At 30.3% G+C, this 14,836-nt stretch overlaps 1 protein-coding gene across 3 annotated transcripts in view; it reads left to right on the top strand.

The window, feature by feature from the left end:
- Positions 1 to 14,836, top strand: part of for (cGMP-dependent protein kinase for) — a 69,791-nt gene that overhangs the window by 24,902 nt on the left and 30,053 nt on the right. Inside the window, exons 1-2 of one of the 3 annotated variants that reach the window (XM_086914203.1) lie at positions 11,638 to 12,089; positions 13,020 to 13,663. The exons of 1 other annotated variant lie outside the window; for it this stretch is intronic. In XM_086914203.1, the coding sequence (XP_086770329.1) occupies positions 13,386 to 13,663 (278 nt within the window). In that variant the 5' untranslated portion in view covers positions 11,638 to 12,089; positions 13,020 to 13,385. Of the gene's footprint in view, positions 1 to 11,637; positions 12,090 to 12,963; positions 13,664 to 14,836 lie in introns of those variants that run through there. One more of the 3 variants, XM_086914205.1, reaches the window with a different exon arrangement.

The raw sequence follows: 14,836 nt of genomic DNA, 5'->3' as shown, positions 1-14,836 counted from the left end.
GTTCGAGTTAATAGCAAAGAGGCATAGGTAATTTTTCGTCTCGATCGAAGAGATCTTTTCTTCGGCCTCGATCTATAAAAAAAATTAGGATCTCTTGTTTCATTTTTTATTTCTCGATTTTTTTTTTTTTTTTATCTTTCATCGCAGATCGATGATTCGAAAAAATTGAAAGGACGTTGACAATTTGAAGAGATTCAAAGTGGCTTATTTTATAGAAATTGTAATCTATGAGATAAAATGAGATAGCTTTACTTATACTAAACGTCATACAACCGTGGCAGTCTATCTTCATCTCGCTTTATCTAACGCAAATTTCAATTATTTATAGGTTATAATAAATAAAGCTCAATCGATATTTTGTATGATATCTCTTTTGTGATTTTTTTGGTTTTTAAAAATTAATTCTATAAGGGTGTTTCATAAATATATTAATATCTACCGTTTTTTACCGTTCAATTTTCAATTTTATTGAAATTTTACAGATGTCACTATATTAATATTTTTCAGTGTATGTTATAAAATAAACTTGAAGCATTTTAATTTTAAATCTTTTAATTTTTGATTCGTTATTCTGATAATAAAAATCATCCATCTCGTAGAGATGTATCGAATAATGTAAAATCGAATAGAAATTTCGTCCTCTCTTTTATTTCATTTTTAAACGCGCAATGTTTGCATTTATCAAGGCCCTTTCCACTCTCTGAACCACGCTTTTTCTAAATGATCGATCAAGGACATGGACTTGTTCGTACGTATTTTATTTCTCGCATCAAGTGTGTCGCTTTCGCTTTTAAATTCACTCGACAAAAAAAAAAGCGTGGATTACTTTTACTGTTATATTTTTCATTGATTTATTTCGTTCGATAAGTTAACTCTTTCATAAACGACGGATCGAAACAAACAACAAAATAGAAAAATTATATTGCACAACTAGTTTAAGAATAATTCAAAAAATTACAAAAAAGTTGAAGATTGAATTCGATCCAGACTCAATATCAATAAAATCCGTTGAAAAATAAAAATCGACAATCTCGCGAGTTCTTTTGTCGATAAAATGCATATTCAACAAAAAATATCGATCCGTCGTACAATAAAGTCATCGATTACGAAAATAATCTCGATTTCACGCGCACCTCGAAATCGTACAAAGAAGAGTAAACACAATCAACGACGAACAAAGAAGACGAAAAGCTGGCACAGAAACAATTCGGTCTGAATACCTATCGTTTCCGAGAGCAACGAACTTTATAGACTGGTAAACCGATTCCAGCTCGTATTCGCGTTCGATATTCACACGCGTTTATCGCGCGGAATCGGCTCTCGTCGCCATAAAAATAGCCGTCGTTTTCATTAAACCGTTATCGTCCGTATACGTGCACCGGGTTGGCGCAACCGTTCGACCGTTCGAAAACGAATCGATTTGCTACCAGCTCGATCGTAATACGCGCATCTTGGCGTTAAACTGGCCGTAAACGTGCTACGTTTTCCGCTTCACCAACTGTGACCGAAAGAAAGATCGGGTATCGAAGATGGAATTTCTCGCGTCAATCTTCCTCGTCAATGGGAATTCCTCGCCGTGCTGCGACTATTGTGCTGCCCCCATTCTCATGAAAATCGACTGGAAACGCTATCGTAGGAACATGTGGAAGAAAAAGTGTGTAAACGTTTTATCATTTTATTATTTTGCCAGAAATAGAAATTAAGGATTATGTAAAGAGAAAGCAAATTTTTTTTTATTTCGATTTCTTAGATATTGTATTAAGCCGCGTTTACATTAAATAACTATCGATTAATTGTTCAAAATATAAAATGGCTTAAAATTAAAATCGATTAAAATCGATGTGAATACAGCTTTATATTGTATCGTTGTGCTTCTTTCTTTCTTTTTTTCGTACTTGCAATTGTGTCCAAAGTTGCATTTACTTGATCACACTAGTGTCCTCTTGCACAGAGTTAAACAACTAATCGTGTTAGCGATTTGATAAAATATAAGTTGTTGATATGTTTCTTTTTAAGTTTTTATAGTTTTATGACAATTCAGATATTATTCGCAATGTTTATCGAAGAAAGGAAAAATTAAAAAGTTAATATTGTGAAATATAAATTACAAATCCTCTTTCTTTGGAAAAATTGATGGGATAAATTGAATTAGGATAAATAAATTACAACAGAAAGCACAATGGAATTCATTGGATGAGCAACACAATTGTATATTTCTACGTCTAAATTATTTATCATATTTTCTTGTTATCATGGAGATAAGAAGAAAAATTGTACTTTAACTCATACGTACAATTAATTTAATAATTAAATTAAATTATAGATATACATGTGTATTGTGCAAAGTACATTAAACATTTAAAATGTTTCTTTGTCATCGAGATAGGTTAAATTAATTTAAATAGAATTGTATACATTTATTGACTTTTAAGTTTGTTTAATGACCTATAATCTTAGTCAGAGATTTGCTTATTGACTTGTAGCTTAATTGATTAAATGTTTCTGTGTGTTTGATTAGACTAAATTAGCAATATCAAGTGTCTTTTATCTAACAGGATGAAAGAATAGCAATTGGATCAATTATTTATAGCTTCAATATCAATTTCATAATTTATGATGTCTGAATCATTTTTAAAAAATTTTTAAAATTAAAAAAACTTGAAATTAATTTAAATTTCGAAATTTAAGTAACGAGTTCTCATCTTCTCATTTTATGGAATTCATTCTGTGTCATCACCTAAATTTGAAAAAAATGAAGTTCGCAAAAAAAAAAAAAAAAAAAGGAATTTCAAATTTAAATTAAAATATTTTCTTATGATTCAACGATTATTCTACGTCAACTTCCAATAATAGGATCGCGATAACAACCAAAACAACATCGGTACAACGATAAATTCTTTCTTTCGTCCATCGTGTGATTCAACCTTGATGGTTAATTAACCGTTTTCGTCATCACAGAGAGACGAGGGTGGAATGAAAGGATAGAATAACAAGTTTCCATTTGCACTTTACATAAAAACCAAAGCAAAATTTTTAAAATTTTGGTCAAAATTATGATAATATTTAATTTCGTATATTACATTTTATATATCTTCAAAAATGTATACTTCAAAATTTGGATAAACCATTCAATTTGGATAGAATTCATTTCTTACATATTTCCCGCAATATATGGCTATTACAAAATTCACATTGATATCAATAATTTTCTTTTTCATCGTTTCAAAAGTAAGGAGAATCAAAGGAATCTTGAAAATACTTTTTTGCCTTAATTTAAACATTTTTCAAACAAAATTCCATAATATTCATCAAAAGGCTACGCCAATGTGTCCGATCACAACGGATATGTCGCGTGCACGAGATTAATTTAACCATTTTATATTGATGGACCACGCCTCTTCGTTTGACCAAGTAAATCGACGAACCTCCCTCCTCCTGATATTTTGTTCTCGCTGATTTCGACAATCCGACAATCAAGAGAAGAAACAATCATCCATCTCCGTAATTCGTCTCTAATATTTTTTTTAAAACTGTTTTATCTACTTTTACTATCTCGAGAAAAAATTTATTTTTCCTAACTACAATTTTAGAATCGAAGTACACCTCTACAAGAAAAACTCTTGTCTCAATCCATATAACTTAACCTCCATAACCTAACTTCTTCAATTTTTCCTTTAAGCTTCGAATTACCGAGATCTGCGCATGAGTATATTTTCCATTACCACAAACCGGCAAAAAACGACGCTGTCAAATTTCCTTTTCAACAAACGCACCAAATGTGACTAATGCCAAACAATATGCACACGCATCGCGAATGCAGTCACGCACAAGAATCCTCGACCAATTCCATTGAGCAAATTCGTCCTCATCCAAACGCGCTTGCAAAACAATGCCGGATTCGCTAGCATCCCGCCTCATCCGCGCATGCGCGGCCGTGGTTGCGAAACGGAAACGCGAAGGTTTCGGCGGACGCCGTTTAAATAATTCAAACGAGACGATTCCCGCAATGGACAGTGTGTATTCGAAAGGATCGTGGCTACGTGCAAGTGACCGCACACAATCCACGTCACTTATACACCTTTGCGGAGATATGTGTACGAAAAACGAAGCAAGGCCTCTCTCGTTTCGAGACCACGTACATCCTCGTCGGAACAGTGCCAGCGTTTTTCTGTAAAACATTGGGTTTATGAAACGTGAATTGTACTCTTTATGGGCTATAGTGTATGTACCGTAACTCGTGAAAAATGTGATATACGATATGAAAAAGTTACGAAGAGGCAATTATTATTATTATACGATAATTATTCTTTTCAATTCATCCCAATTTTTGAAGGTATTTATTAAGTAGTAAGTGTGAGTTTTAATAATAGTTAAGTTACATTCTGTGTATGTAATAACATTCAAGGAAATTAATTACACATGTATGTACATATTTATTTATCGACTTGTTCTACTGCCAATTCAATCGGAATTATCCCTATTCCTCTTAATCTTAATTATACCACATTTTGGCTTCGAAAACATGTTAGTTATTAAAAATAACCACGTACGTACATTTGATAATATTATTTCTTGTATATTAATTCAATAATTTAATGCAAGTTTAAATTAATTATTGAATTATAAAATTTCTTTTAGATCAAAGTGATAAGTAAAAAATTATTAATTAAAAAATAAAATTTTTATCATAATTCATAGGTCCTGCCGAATTTTATTATTTTCTTTAATAAGAAGAATATAAGAATATCTCTATTAATTATTTATTTTATTTAAACGTATTTAATTTTAATAGAATGTAACTTACTTATGTATTTATTGTTGTGAATATAAATAATTTTTAGTTGCCAGTTTTTAATTTAATAGAAAATATGTATGATCAAATTATGTTGTGACATTCTCGAAGCAATAAAATACTGTTTTATTTGAGTACATAAAGAAACAAATATAAATATATATTTCTTTCTAAAAATAGTATCAAGTAATTGCATTCGTCCAAGTAGGAATGATCATAATTTTCTATCAATGATTCGTTTTTCCGCGATGGGAGGTTTCGTAATAAAGGAAAAAAGGAAAACAAGAAATAATCAGTTGGAAATTATGTAGTTACGTAGCAATAATGAATAATAATCTGTTACTTGTTCGTTAAAAATAATTTTTACTTTTTTTTATAAGATCTTGCATTTTGTTAAATCATCACAAAAATGAATCGATTCGATTTCATGGCGAAATTCAAAAAAAAATATAAAAATGAAAATTTATTTTAAAATTAATAAAAATATAAGGGATATGATATGTCACTTTTATATAAAAGAAATAAATCACAACTAGATAATTTTTTACCTATATATTTTTTTATAATATTTTTACATATATATCCTCGCATATATTTTGCGTATTTTAACATATTATATAATTGCAATATTTACATTTAATTATATTTAATAGGAATGCTAACACTTTGAAAAATAAAAAAATCAAAAAAAGATATAATTTGTCATATATGTAATCACTTTGAAACTATTTCCACTTAAATCATTTCTTTTTATTTATTTTAATCTTATATTTAAAATTTAATTATTTAATTTTTCGACAAATTAAAATTTTTATTCAACAAAATATCCATTATTGTATATAATTATTGTCTATATATATATCGCAAAAAAAAAATTGTATCTGATCAATTTACGAAATGAGTCAATTACGATATGATAAAAATCTCATGACAAAAATTTGGATAAAAGTTATTTTCATTACGAATACTTTATGATAATTAATAATTCGGAGAGGTCATAAAAAGAAAGCATCGTGATTGCAAAATCATGTTTATGTCTCTGTGGTGTGTAAAAATGATAGATTGATCGATAATTCGTCTGATGATTCGTATTAATCATCACCATTTGATGTATCTTTTTATGAAAATTCATTACCAATTCTCGTTTCCTTTCGAGCATCGTATTAAAAATAAATACGATATCTTCTATTTGTGTCACAAACGCGTACGGAAGATGCATTTTAATTAACCCATCAGTTTTTATCTCCGACAGGTTTTTAAACCGTTCCGTCTGATGTAAGACAGTTGTAATATATTGTTGTGTACCATACCATAATACTACTGGCAGAGTATAGTTTAAAAATGATCGCTATCTTACTAAATTATGGGTTAACGTAGGTCATTAGCTCAAAACGTAATGTCCATTGTGATTTTTGTGCGTCATACATGTTGCAATTGTTTTGTTGTTATTTTTTTTTTTCTTTTTTTTTTTACTTCCACATTTTCATGGTAGATTTTATATTTGTGATATTTTTGTATTTGCTATAAATACAATACTTTTAATATTTTTTTTGATCGCATACTTTCAACAATAATCACATGAATAGTAATAAAGTTTAAAAATAATCATATTTTTTGCTTGATTTAACTTTTTTCACAATTTTTTTTTTTTTTTCTAAATCTATTACAAATGCCAAATCTCTTCTCTTTATTTTAATTATATCTTTGGAGAAAAATTTTTTAGTTTACCTTTGGGTCGATAACCTTTTAGCCTCTATTCGTGCTACTGTCGTGCTTAAAAATAAACGAGAGAAGATGAAAATGTTGAGAAAATTACGCTCTTTGAGTAAAAAATTCGTTGAACTTGAAATTTCTCTTCTAAATTTGTCACGTTACGTGAAAATATCTGTATTTCTAACTCTTCTAGTTAGAAATCTAAATTTATCGGAATGATCTTTTTTCAAAACGCGAGAAATTATCCAATTATCTCTTGCAATGTTTAAAGTCACCTGACAGATATCTGTCATTCGTCTAATTTTAGATTCAATCTGTTCTCGACGAGCGGCTGGTTAAAATTTAGCATTATTTTAAATTTCTAGTGGGACAGAAGTTATCTGCATTAAAGTCAATGAAGCAACTCCTCGCCTTTCTTTTAGCACACGCAACATCCAAAACAGACCAAGTTCGTTAACCCTGTATAAACGGAACGTTGTCACATAACTGATCGTATCCTTTGCTATTCTGGTATTCCAGACAAGTATTATTACACCATACATACCTTCGAAACAACAAATATATTCCACGGTTTATATATTATTTATACATTGTTTTATATACAACATGTTTAAAGTAAAGTGAGAAAATTATAATTATATATCTTATTTTATTTAATCGATGAATGAAAAATCGATTTTAAAATCTTAAAACCAGATACAATTTGAGAGTATTTGAAGGTGAGGAAGTCAGAATTGAAAAAAATTAAAATTCAAACATTTTCTATAAATATATACATATATGCAATTTATCGATAGTTGGCTTTGCTCTATGCGTCATTTATATCCTGTATGTGTACATTTATTAAACATATTTGCATACACGATCGGAAAAGTTTTGTTTGAATGTTTCTGCCTCTTCCTTATTGTCCCCTTGGAAATAATTCAATGTTCAATACCCCAAAGTAAACATTTTACATATTTCTCATTAAAAGTTATTGTTATTTTTTTCTTTCTTCTTTTTTTTTATCCACCGCAAATATTATTAAAATCCTACGTCGCGCGCAAGGATATTTTCGTTTTTTTAATTGCTGAAAGTCGCGAGGATTTTTCAGAGGATTTAACATTTGCTGCCGCACATATTCTATTAATACATTCCAACGAAATTCTAACAAAATTTTACATTTATACTCGCACGATATTTTCAACGATAAAATAGATATTTTTCTCAAATTTCGAGATACCGTTTCACATGCGCGCACACAAGTCCGTCTAAGCGCAACATCCGTCGACGCAATACCACCCTGTTAACCCATCCGCCATTCGGAAATGGGGCGCAGGAAAATCGGTGAAATTGTGAAAGAAATCGAAGGCTGGTCACGAACGTTAGAAACGGGCGTTAGAGGCCAGGTGAAAGGGGGCCTTTTTCGAAACACGTAGATCGTGGCCAGGTCGACGTGGCTACGCTGGGTTACATACGCTAACGCGTTCTGGCTTCGAGGAAGCGCGAGTCGCGATTATATCTCAAAAATAGACTCCGTGCGCGAACACGGAGTTAGTCTCGTTAGTCTCTCGCCCTACGCGACCACGGTAGAAGACCACGGCTGCTCTTTCGCGCCTGGTCCTTTCGCGGAGGGAAGGATCCTCCTCGCGTCTTTTCTTTTTCTTTTTCTCAAAATTTCGATCGGAGTTCGAGTGAAGTTTCATACGTGTTGTTTTGTTACGTGGTGTTGAAGTAATTTAAGTTTCATTCCGAGAATTGTGGACGTTTATTTATTCGTGGTATTCGAAGGAAAATTTGAGGACTTTTGAGATTTTGGGTAGATTATATTGGGTATTTATTGAAGTGATGAAAATTAATGGAAGATTTTGAGATAACGAGAATTTGATTAGGAAAGATAGATTGTATCTTTGCATATTTTGTATATATATATTTTTTTATATGGTTATATCTTGGAATAATGAAAGGATTTTGAAATTAAAATAACGTAGATTTGAGAATTGAGGAAGGAATTTTTCGTAATTTATCTTGATTGATTTAATAGATGGTGATATCGTTATATAGTGTTTGCATTTGCGTATTCAATAGAGTAGAAATGATAGAAAAGATTAATTATAAGAAGCGAGGATAGAATTTTTGTAACAGGAGATTTTGGAATTAAAATTAGATGTAGATTTATTAGAATTGTGCAAATGTAGAATTTTTGTTCTACGATTTAACGATGAGAATGATGATAATGCGTTATGTTTTATATGGAATGGAAAAAAACAAGTACAAGAAAGAAAGAATCGAGAGATTTATATTATGAATTCTCAGAGGCTAATTATGTAGATTTAATTTCGGAAAGATAGAATTTTTATATCGATTTTTGCTTTTCGATTTTTATTCGTAAGAAGAAACGTTTAAAAAAATATATATATTTATAAAACTTTGAGAACTTAGAATAATGTAGATTCAAGATAATTTAGATATAAATTTAAAAAAGATAGAAACGACGTCGTAAATAGCATTGGCATAGAAATTTTTCACGTTGAGGTATAAACAAATTGTTTTCGACATTGGTAGCGTGAGGAATTAAAAATTTACGAAGGTAGAGGATTCACAATTTGGTTTCCGTTTTAAGTGTGTTGATAATAAAACGGTTAAAAATAGAGATGTTAAAATAGACGGTGGGGGTATTTCGGTGATGGAGGGAGAGAGTTAATGATTATTTTTACTGATCGAATTTACGGTTGGTAATCTGAGTGGTGATTTTTGCTACTTTGATTATATCTTCAAAGAAGATTTAATGGTTACATTTCGTTGGATTTACATTTTGCTCGAGCTATGATGATCAACGTTCACAAGACGAATTTTATCGATAATTATTTCTACGAACGAATTTATTTCTTAAATTCTGTAATGGAGCCAATTTTAATAACTAACTCTATTCCTTTTTATTTATTTATATATAGATTAATAATAATATCCGTAGAATAATAAATTTTTCATTTCGTTCGTAAATTAGCCGATATTTGATCATTCAATTCATTCTATAAGAGGAATTAATTATGCTTAAAAAATTTTCTTCTTATCTTTCAAAGATTTTTAAATTCAGCGCATTCGTTGATTACATTCCAATTTTGAGAAAATTAGTGAGATTGAAAATAAAATAATGTCGCTCGGATAAACTCACGATCAGATATTGAAAATATCAACGAGATAAAATTTAATCTTGATCCTGCTTTTTAACAGTGTTGCGAATATCCTTCAGAATTTTCTAGATTCGATCTCCTCGGGCTACTTAATTTAAGCAATTAAACCCGATCACGACTTCATCGAGCATTCGTCAAATTGCTTTTAACAAACGAATCAAATCGTTCACGTGAAATAAATTATCCATCGTTACTTTCGAAATAAAAAATAGAATCGAATTGTTGTTTGACTAAATAATTAATGCATTAAAACAGTTATGCGTAACGAATACATTGAATACATTAAGAAAAAAAAAAAAATATCAGGAATTAATCAATGATTGAACGATCTATGTCTATTATCAATAATCTTCCAATTTGCTTCTAATTTTGCATTAATTTATCACATTTATCGAGAGGAGTTTATCAGGAAAAATAATTTTCAAACGTCTTAACCCGTTTTATTAATCACAATTTGTGTATCTTTTGAATAGATGTTGTTATCAATTACACGTGTATGATTACGAGTGAATCTTCTTATCCAGATTTGTTGGCCAAATTAAAAAAGAATCTATCTTAAGTGACACTCTCGTAGAATGGAAGGATAATGTAAAACAGCCAGATTAAAAATGAGATTAGGTAATAATATCGTAATTGGGTAATTGTCCCAAGAAATTGGGTAACAATCTGACAATGTTAAAATTGGTTAATGATCTTGATAGAGATAAGGATAGAGATCGAGGGATAAAAAATTAAGAAGAAAGGAGAGGAAATTCGTTTCCCTTTTGTGAATCGTTCCAATCAAATTAGCACACACACGTTTCACATCGCGAACTGTAATAAGCTTACGATGACTTAAACTAAACTTTCGTTGTCTCTTCACATTGCGCAAGCTAAAATAATAATACGCTCTGCTCTGATCGCATGAATAAAAATATTTTAAACTTGAAAAGGATCAAAAAAAAAGAAAAAAAAAAAATTGACTTTTCCAACAGCTAAACATCAACAGTTTCGCAACATCCCCTCGTTTCTTCCCCCTACCCTTATTAAATCGCCCGATATATCGATTCTCGGAGCAATTAAATAGACATTAACTATCTCAATCCCGTATTAACATACAATTAAAGTGAATCCCTTTTCCCGTACGAGCTCACACTAATCGACAGTCATCATCGTTCAGAGAGCATCGAGCTCTTTCGAGCAAATCTACCGCCTTTCTTGTTAGTTCGACGGAGACTCTTACAAGTGACGGTTCTGCGCCTCCATCGATCGCGATCGATCGATCGATCCAACTCGATATTTCCGGAACGAATTCAGCAAAGATCGATCGAAATGAGAAATATTGTGCGATATATATCCATTTTTACGTATCTGTAAATTATCGAAAGAAATCGGGCTAGGATTTATTTATCTTTAAATTTTTAATTAATCGAGAAGATTTGAAGAAATTAATTAATTGCAAAGTTTTTAATATATATATACACACACACATATATATATATATATATATATATATGGATTGTTTGTTCGGAGTGAATAAAGAGTGTCGAAGGTGTGTAGAAGGATAAATTTAAAAAGTTTAAAAACGTTACGTTAATTTTGTGAATTTTATTGTTTATCGTTTTCGAAGATCGTTATCGAAATGGTGATTGATGTGACACGTGAGATTCCGTGTGAAAATAGTGATATTTTCGTAGGAAGATAAGGACAAAAGTGGTGACGAATTGCGTGAAAAGTAATATTAGAAGATCGTAGGTGTTCGTCGAAAATTTGTTCGTGAGCGGAAATTGGCATATTGATTGGCGATTTGTAATTTATTTAATAGTGTTTTTCGTTTGGAAAAATTCGAATGGAAATTTTTTTTTTTAAACCTAAAAAATAAAGGTTAAAGTCTAATCAATTTAACCGATATTTGATCATTTTTCTCGATAAAATTATTCAAGTAGAAATCATCGAAATGATCTCTTTAAATTTTCACTTGCATGTTGACAAATTAAAATTATCTGTAACACTTCCGGATGTCGATATTTATTCTGCTCGTCGATCGTCGATAATTTCAATGTGATTAATCACACGAGAAAGAAAAAAAGTATTTCAAAAATAATTCTTTATCGATTGAAGTAACCTCGTGAAAAAATTGGAAAGCAATAAAGTAATTTTCCAAATCGTTTCGTTGTAAAAGAATTATCTATCTATACAATTTACACGCGTTAATCTATATATATATATATAGCTAGGTTGTTTGGGTAAAAATGATTAATAATATATCGGATAGTGAAGTCCAATTATTAGAGGAATGAATATAATTTGAATAATTTTGAAAGCGAGCTCTATTCTATTCTTGCTTCAAAAATACAAAAGGAAGGCTGACAAGACACCACAACCAGTCGTCAGAATTGTCGATCATTATTATTCCACGGTTATTTTCGAAAGTACGTATACCTATTTCGATTCTATCAGAGAAGCTCAAGAACGTTCGAAATTGCTATTACATAATCGGAATACCTGGTATCTTGCTGGAACAAATTGATGCAAAAAGAAAAAAAAAAAAAAAAAAATAGGAAAATCGTCTTCCATCAAAACGGTTAATTTTCTTTTCAATATTTTTTTCTTTTTTAAATAAATTATAATATAAAATGTGTAATATAATGGCTTAGAATTAAAATATTTCCTTGTCAAAACGATCGATCGCGTTGCGATTTATTATGTTATGATCGAAAAAATAAAGATTTTCTATTATTTCTAATGAATGTAGATAAATATTAATTAGCATTAATTATTCTGAATACTATTGAAACAGCGTATAAGAAATTCTGCTTAAATTCGATAAATTCGAGCTCACATTCGATTCACAGTCAATGAGCGAGTTTCAAAATAAATTCGTTATCGTAAACGTGAATTCCAGATCTATCGATCCTATACAAGAACTTTAATAATCATTGGGAAACTCTGTGTTTTGCTTCCGTTATAGATCTTTATCTATAAATTCAGATTTATAGTTCAAGCAATAATGTTCCCTCGCGAACGATAGTTGAACGTGTTCATTAAATAACGTGGATGGAATTGTCCCAAATTGTTTTCAAAATACGATTCAAATCAGATATACAACTTTATCTTTGGCAGATATTTTAATTTAAATTTGTTTCTTAGATATCTTAGAGAGATATCTAATACATCGAAGGTTTTAATCGATCATATTTTTATCTATCCATTTATTAAAGTAGCTTTCCACCAACCATCGAAATAACTTGATATTTCCTGAATCATTTTATTATAGACGAAATGATTCATAATTTTTAAACTTTTTTTAATATTCAAATATTATAAATCGGTTAAATAACGAACAATCTACTCCATTCCAGAATCTCTATGAATGTCATTGTACTAAAATTTTTTTCTAACAAATTATTATTGTATCGAAACAACAACAACAACAACAATAATAATAATAATACGTGCAGAGTGATAAGAACGAATGATCAAGACGATTCAAAACCTCATCTTCCAAGCTTAAAAAAAAAAGGAATATCGATTACGTTATGAAAAGTGATTCAATGAAAGGAAGAAACAATTAGTGTGGAAGTAAAAGTGTATAAAATACATAAAATAAAATTAAAATAATTAAAAATTTCAGTGCACATGACACGTGAAACACCCTCTTAAAATATTCCAAGAGCGAGCAAATTATCTACGAATATTGAATTAAATAAGAGATATTTCCCCCAATCATGGATTCGATACGAGATCTAAAACGATTGCTGTACGAGAGGACGGTGGCGCTTCGACGTCGCGACGAGGTGATCGAGATGCTCGAAAAAGCTTTGGAAGAACGAGATATTACCATTCGATATCTTCGCAACGAGATCGACAAGTTCCGGCAGATCGTCGATTTCAGCTTGGCCTCTACTGGCATTGGATCTGGCCAGAGAGCCAAGAGACAGGCAATTTCAGCCGAGCCTCTTACCAAAGACACCAGGATAATCGTGAAGTTTCAGAAACCTCAAAGGTACTACAGAATTCATCGGTATAATATATATATATATTCGTTATATATTTTTGAATAGAGGCAACAACGGATCAAAACATATTAACGATAACAATCATTAACGTCTTTGGAATTTTTGGTAATCACTTAAAAGGCGCGCATTGCTGATTTCGATTATCTCGAGATAGGTTATCAAAATTCAACATCTTTAGTAATTTTGTATCCACAGATATACATACATACATAATCATCAAACTGTCACTCTCGACAAGCTAAATTTCCTCAAATCTTTTTTTCAATTTTACAAATTTTATATCGTAAATTATATTGTATATCGTAAATTAAACAAGTGTGGATATTTATTTATGTCGTTATAGGATCCATCAATAACCATGAAAGTTATTTTTAAGTTTATTATTAATAAGTTTTCATTTTTTTTTAACTTTAATCCAATACTTGGATACTTTTTTTAATCTTCGATGATGAAATATTGTTTTGCGTTAAGCTTCGCAAGATTATTTTAGAGATCAAATAAATTAGCCGCTCTCGAAGACGGTTGATCGATGTTTTTAGATAACGTTTAAGTTACTAGAAATGTTATCCAGCGACATCTACATGCATCGGTGACAGATCACCGCAATATTATGCATGTTGCTTCTGATCTTCCTACGTATCTTTCATCATCAGTTTATTTATACACGTTGATATTCTTTAGATTGGTATTTATCTGTCTTTTTTTGGATTGCATTATTATGTATCCAGACAATCTATTATTTTTTTTTTTATTTGCATAAAAATTTAATTTCGAAGAAGAAACAAATAGTAAGAGATATTTTTAAATCCTTTTTATAATCAATCTCGGAATCTGATTTTATAAAAAAAATATCAATACTTTGTTTAAAAATTTTTGTAACGATTGCAGATAACTATAATTGTAACTTGTGTTTTTGTTGCTAATAACTCGATGTAACAGCGATAATAGTAATCAGTTATTGTCGTCTTCGAAGCTAAGCAGAAACGATCAAGCATAAAACTATTGTAAAAGTGAAATTTAGTTATGGCATTGCGCAATTTCAACTCATGGTTTCACCTGTACAAAACGCGTTACAGCGAAAATACGTGACAGGGTGTTACATTCAGACTATTTTTAATGCGCGACACGTGGCTTCGTTAACTTTGCTCGTTTCGTTTCTT

This window comes from Apis florea, unplaced genomic scaffold, assembly GCF_048593485.1.
Source record: "Apis florea isolate Af1SG1 unplaced genomic scaffold, ASM4859348v1 contig_3585_pilon, whole genome shotgun sequence".
In the NCBI taxonomy this organism is placed as follows: Eukaryota; Metazoa; Arthropoda; class Insecta; order Hymenoptera; family Apidae; genus Apis; species Apis florea.
The sequence above is the reverse complement of the archived record's forward strand: the minus strand, read 5'-3'. Positions and strand labels throughout refer to the sequence as shown.